The sequence below is a fragment of the Chrysochloris asiatica genome, unplaced genomic scaffold (genome assembly GCF_000296735.1).
Source record: "Chrysochloris asiatica unplaced genomic scaffold, ChrAsi1.0 scaffold00048, whole genome shotgun sequence".
NCBI lineage: Eukaryota > Metazoa > Chordata > Mammalia > Afrosoricida > Chrysochloridae > Chrysochloris > Chrysochloris asiatica.
In genome coordinates this window covers 6,889,685-6,896,179 of record NW_006408566.1, presented here as the reverse complement: position 1 = coordinate 6,896,179, position 6,495 = coordinate 6,889,685, and the positions used below count along the sequence as shown (strand labels likewise).

The window sequence follows — 6,495 nt, the reverse complement described above, 5'->3', positions numbered from 1 at the left end:
AAAAAAAAAAAAAAGAGTACACAAATATATTTAGATACAGTGCTGTCCATGGTCAGGGTCATCCTTTTTATTCCTTGAGTGACTTCCCAAACCTGTCTCCAGGTCTGTCCATTCTCACTTTCTGGCTATAATCCTGGTTCATCAGAGTCAACTTTGAACTGTGTATCTCACTGTCCTTTTAGGCACAGAATATAGTCTCACAATGCTTCTGGTCAAAGCCCAGGTCTGTTATTTGTTGAGTGTGTTTCCTTAAGAAATGGCATGTGCTTTTTCATAGTTTAAAAAAACAAAGAAAACAACTCACTGCCATCAAGTCATGTTGTTGTTGTTTGGTGCCATTGAATCCATACCGACTCATAGCAACCCTATGCACAACAGAATGAAACACTACCTGGTCCTGGACCAACCTCACAATTATTGCCATGCTTGAGTCCATTGCTGCTGTCACTTGGCCAATCCATCTCACTGGGGGTTTTCCTCTTTTTCTCTGACACTCCATCTTAACAAACATGGTATCCTTTTCCAGCGACAATATGTCCAAAGTATGAGAGACTAAGTTTGGCCATCCTGGTTTCTAAGGAGCACTCTGGCTGTATTTTTTCCAACACAGATCTGTTTGTTCTTTTGGCTGTCCATGGCACTTTCAATATTCTCCTCCAACACCATAACTCAAATGCATCAATTCTTCTATGATCAAGCCATAGCAACCCTATATACAGGTGTCTGAGACTGTAAATCTTTACTAGAGCTTTCCACCCCCCTAAAAATGTTAGTTTTCTGTTGTTAAAATTAGCTTAGCCAGAAGTACCAGCAATTTCCCAATATTTGAGGATGGACATCTTGAGTCTTCCTTAACCTTCCCTTTCCTTTTTCTCCTGTGACTGATTTGTTACCAAGAATTAACAAACTTTCCAAATGCCGTTGATTCATTCCTTCCCTCCACCAACAACTTGATCCATGTTTTTAGCATATCATATCTGAATTGATGCAAGATGTTTGATTAAGTACTCTTGTTTCCAGTTCCTTCTGACCACAACCTATTCTGAAACATTCTTACAGAACACCTTATATCTCTGCTTTAGGAAGTTATATCCTGGTGTGACACTGTGGATTAATGCGCTGGACTGCAAGGTCAGAGGTTCAACCTCATCAGTCGCTCCTTGGAAACCCTATACAGGGTCACTATGAATTGGAACTGACTCAACAGCACTTAACAACAACAACAATTCTAATTGAGAAGCTGAAGTAGCTATATCAAATCCAACCTTTCCCCCCACCACATCTTAGCTATCCATGACCTCACCCCATCCCAGATCTCCTTAACTATTACTTTCCATATTGCCCCAAATACAGCTTCTTTTTAAAGTCATGTCATCCTTTTTGTTTCTCTCTTTCACCTGACTCATGTGGTATCCATCCCTGCCTTGGGGGTCTTAGCCAGGCTCCTCGTCACCACCCTGCCCTCTGCTATCTGTTCGGAAAGACTCATGCACACTTTTCTGATTCTCCCACCTTACTAATTTGGGCTTCCTTTAAAGCTCTGTCCTATGCTATGTATTCAGTGTTTAACATTGAATTTCCATTTTTAGCAAAAGTAGGATATATCAAAAAGTATTGCATCCACTTCATGTATGACTGGGTGTATTCCAAACAAAACATATTTAAATATGTCTCTTTGATCCATGGATGGCTACCTGCAAGTTCTCTCAGTAATATATTTGCCTTAATTTCATTAGGGTTCCTTCAAAAATAGAGTGCAATCAAAACAGTGGCTTCCAAATGGATCTGTTGGGCCAGTTAAGTTAAAGGTAGAGAGATCAGCTCTAAAGCAGAGGGCAGCTGTTTTGGGGGGTGATATAAAAGTGTTAATCTTGATAGATTTTTGCAAATGACACAGATAATTATGGGGCTTATTATGAAAAAGTTTTAAGAAAACTGCATTGATGAGAAAGAAGGCCAGGAATGTTTTCACAAAGGAATTTTTTTTCCCATCAGGACAATTGTACTTGTTCATTCTTTGAGAATAGCTAGGGCTTTCCTGTGAACATTTCACTGGGAAGCCTTACCCTATCCATATTATTGCCCTTTCTAACTTCTTTTTGTTCCCCAAACTTGAAGAACATTTAAAGGAACATGATTTGAATCCATTGAAGATGTCAAAACTGCCATATCGGAATGGTGTAAATTGAAGAGTGCAGAATTCCTTAAGGAAGGGTTGTTGCTGGCGTTAAGTGCTGTCAAGTCGGTTTCGATTCAGGGAGACTCTACAGGGAATACTATCTTCAGAAGGATATTTGTTGTTGTTGTTGTTAAGTGCTGTTGAGTCAATTCCAACCCATAGTGACCCTGTATAGGATTTCCGAGGAGCATCTGGTGAGCTTGAACCGCTGACCTTGCAGTTCAAATGGCTTTGCAGTCTGGTGCATTAATCCACAGCGCCACACCGGGACTCTGGGTATAGTTGGAGGGTATGTCAAGAAATGATAGCTTTGATTTTTGAAATTTTTAATTTAACAAAAGTTTCTATGTTTTGTTAACAATAATTTTTACTCCCCCCCCCACACACACAGAATAAACAATTTGTATTTCAATCCCCCACACACCCACAGAACAAACCATTTGCATTTTGTATCTCCCTAGTTACTTAGTGCAGTCCCTGGCTTAGAGGAAATGCATGAAACATTTCTCTTTGAATGCTTTGTTTCATTGACAGTTTATTTCTAGCTAATGTTCCCATACCAAGACTCCCCAAGTATCCTTGAGTAAATACTACACATATACTCCACGGTACTTAACAACAATACTTCTCACCATTTACTTCCCAAAGCTAAAATCTGTCTCCTCCAATAAGAGACATGTCCATATCTGTAAGTAGAAATCTCTAAGAGCAAAGTAAAGAATTCTTTGATCATTGTCAGGATAATAACTGTTTAATGTGTACTTGTGTTTTACAGAACTCACCTGAGCTGGATGAAGAAGGCTACAGCATCAGACCTGAGGAACCTGGCTATATCTTTTCTTTATGTTTTTCACTTTTTAATACTTTATCTCCCTTAGCAAACAGTAAGATAAATTTAGGCTTTGCAAAGGTGCTGAAATAACCCATGTGTCTTGAACTATGTTCTTCCTAATATTAGAGATGAATAAACAGCCCTGAGAACAGTCTGATCATTAACAAGCAGGCATTTTGCCTTGATCTATTCATAGAAAAAAGAGAGAGGAGAAAGAGAAAAATGTGCTCAAAAATAATTGTGCAGATTGTGGGTACTAAGTTGTCTGCTAAGACCTGACAAGCCTTTATCATTTACTTTGACTGGATGATAGCTGTCTACTTGTCTTGTTCCCACAATTCATCCCTGGGCAGAGCATAGAACTCTGAGATATTTAAACTCATCACAGATCATCAATAAAATGGCCTCACTCTCTTGGTACACCAGTAAGCTCACATGAGCCTATCTCTGTGTCTACTGACGAAATGGAAACAATCAAATTATTGCCACTGAGTTGATTCCAACTCAGTGACCCTGTAGGACACAGTATAACTGCTCCTTAGGATTTCCAAGATTGTAAATCTTCACAGGAGCAGATAGTCTCATCCTTCTTACACAGAGTAGCTGGTAGATTTAAACTGCTGACCTTGTGATTAGCAGCCCAATGCGTAGCCCACTATGCAACCAGGTCTCCTCATGTACTGATGATGACACACAGGTGGTCAGCTGCAACAAAAATGTAGGACTTTATAACCATTGCTTCCTGAAAGTCACCATTTTTAAATCAATCAAGTCTTGAGCAATGTTGAACAAATCTGAACCCTTTCCTCCTCTTTTTTTGTTCTTTTTGGTTTTGATGTTCTTCCATCTAAGATACTTTTCCTGTCTTTATGTGCAATTATCCTCATCTTACAAAGTTATGTATCTTTAACTGTGCTCTACCTACCAAAGGAAAGCACTTTTATTCTTCAAGTGAATCGGAAGAGGAAGAAGAATCCCACAAGAAATTTAATATCAAGATAAAGCCATTGCAATCTAAAGACATTCTTAAGAATGCTGCAACTGTAGATGAACTGAAGGCCTCTATAGGCAACATTGCACTCTCCCCATCACCTGTGGTGAGTGGTTTCTTGTGTCAAGTTTTGGTGTGGTTGAATAGAGTTCTGTCCATGCTCACTAAGGTCACAAACTCCTAAAACTGAAGGCTGCAAGGGGTCATCAGTCCTGGTGTGGTGCTGTGGATTAATGCACTGGACTGCAAAGTTGGTTTGAACTGCAAGGTCGGTGTTTCAAGCTCACGAGCTATTCCTCGGAAACCCTCTACAGGGTCGCTATGGGCCAGAACCAACTATATGGCACTTAACAACAACTATACTAGAAGGAGTCCTGGACTCCTGGTATGGCACTGCAGGATCAGCACTGGATGTCAAACCACATGATTGGCATTTCAAACCCACCAGCCACTACTTGGAAACCCTATACAGGGTCGCTGAGTCTGAACTAACTCAATGGCACTTCACAACAACATAATGAGTCCTGGTGTGGCTCTTTAAGATAAGCACTGGACCACAAGGTCAGTTTGAACCACAAGCTCAACAATTCAGACTCACCACTGGTTCCTTGAAATTGCTGTGAGTCAGAACCGACTCAATGGCACTTAACAACAACAACAATAAAGCTTCAACAGCTCATTCTAGCTTTAGAAAAGTATGCTTATGTTATGCTACAATTCTTGTGCTTTTCAAAATGGTAAAAACACATAGAACTACATTTTTTTAGACTTATTATTCTGAAAGTATTTTTAAAAGAAAGAAAGAGTAACAAAAAGATAATCTAGCAGATTTAGCAATGAAAAACAATTTGCTGTTCACACATTTTCTAGAAGTGCTTTTTAAAAAACACATTCTATTTCCTTTTTTTTTTATGATATGTCACATAAAAGTAAGTGGGCAGAAAACCAATGTAATCACTTCCCTTTAAAAAAATAAAGTGTGTTGCTGTGGTCTGAAAGGAAACATTAATCTTCTCTAAAGCTGTTGTTGTTGTTACATGCCCTCAAGTGTGTTCCCACTCATAGCAATCCTGTAAGTATTTCTGAGATGTGCCTTGTGGATTTGAACCACTAACCTTGGGCTTTGCAGTCCAGTGCTAAGCTGTATGCTAAATAAATTAAACCTCATAATCTTCATTTTATTTATCATATTGTCTTAAATGTATTCACCTTAATGCACTTCAGATGCAAGTATGATTTCCTTATATTGTTCAAGTTTGTATTTTTCCACAATTTGTGTTTGTTTCCTTTAATTCCCTTCTGGAGTCCTGGTGTGGCATTGTAGGATAAACAGTGGACTGCGAATCATAAGGTTAGGGTTCAAATCCATCAGTCGCTAAATAGGATCTCTAGAAAAGACTCGATAGCACTTAACAATTCCCATCTATTAAATTTCTTTAACTGATCAACTCTGAGTTCCAATACTTACAGTATTATCCATGTGGTGCTTGATAAGTGCCACCATTAGTTTGTAAAAGCTATGAAGAACAATCAAAAGCTCTCAAAGTAACAATGTTACTCAAACGTCTATGTTCTTAGCAGATTCTTTAAAAGTATATAATCGCCCCACAGTATTACCTTGAACAGGGTCACCAAACAAAGTTTTTAATATGTGCTGAACAGTTTTAGATAGGTGTCTGCAAATATCAGGTAATCTGTCTCTAGGAGTTGTGATGTTCCATCCTTTGAGAATAAGCTTGTGCCTGTCTAGGATGAATATGGTCTCTTATGATATTCTTTTTAGAGCCTAGTGCTTATAATCACTTTTACCACTATGTTAGCAACAATTAAAATAATAGCTAATAATGAATAACTATAAAAATGATATTTCAGAGTAACTTTTTAATCATATGCTCCCATAAGACTTCTTCCTAAAAGAGATGCATAAAATAGTTTTCTTCCCTTTTGCAATGAAGGTCTGTGATTTCACATAAAAATTTTACATTTTTAAATTAAAAAAAACAAAAACATTGCTCTGAGTGAAGGTTTCCACAGAAATTTACGTTTTCATTCAGCAATTGTTCAGTTATATTGGTTACATTCTTCACAGTGCAAGAACATTCTCTCTACTTCCATTCTGATTGTTCAGACAGAGTATTTTAAATGTATATATTTCCATTCTTAAATTGACATTTCAAATATTTTCTTCCTTACCAAATAAGTTTTTGTTTGTTTGTTTGTTTTTTAAGGTTTTTATTGTGGATTAAGTGAAAGTTTATAGGGCAGATCATCAGTTTTACGTTCAACAAATCATATAATTATAATCCCTTCCATGTGCCATCAGTTAACAGTATTTCTCTCTATTCACTTTAGCTATTTAACAAACAAACAAACAAAAAAATACTCACACATAAATAATAATTTACATCTCCAAAGGGCACATTCTGCAAGTCTGCCCCTGGCCACCAACTCTTAGTCCCGCTCTTCTTAGTCCATGAATCTAGAGTCCTCAGC

The 6,495-nt window shown here is 37.9% G+C and overlaps 1 protein-coding gene across 6 annotated transcripts in view; it reads left to right on the top strand.

Moving 5' to 3' along the window:
- The window catches only part of SGIP1 (SH3-domain GRB2-like (endophilin) interacting protein 1), a 360,328-nt gene that overhangs the window by 187,728 nt on the left and 166,105 nt on the right, over positions 1-6,495 (top strand). For all 6 annotated transcript variants that reach the window (XM_006862443.1, XM_006862442.1, XM_006862446.1 and 3 more), the window contains 2 exons: positions 2,955-3,009; positions 3,933-4,108. In XM_006862443.1, the coding sequence (XP_006862505.1) occupies positions 2,955-3,009; positions 3,933-4,108 (231 nt within the window). The remainder of the gene's footprint in view (positions 1-2,954; positions 3,010-3,932; positions 4,109-6,495) is intronic.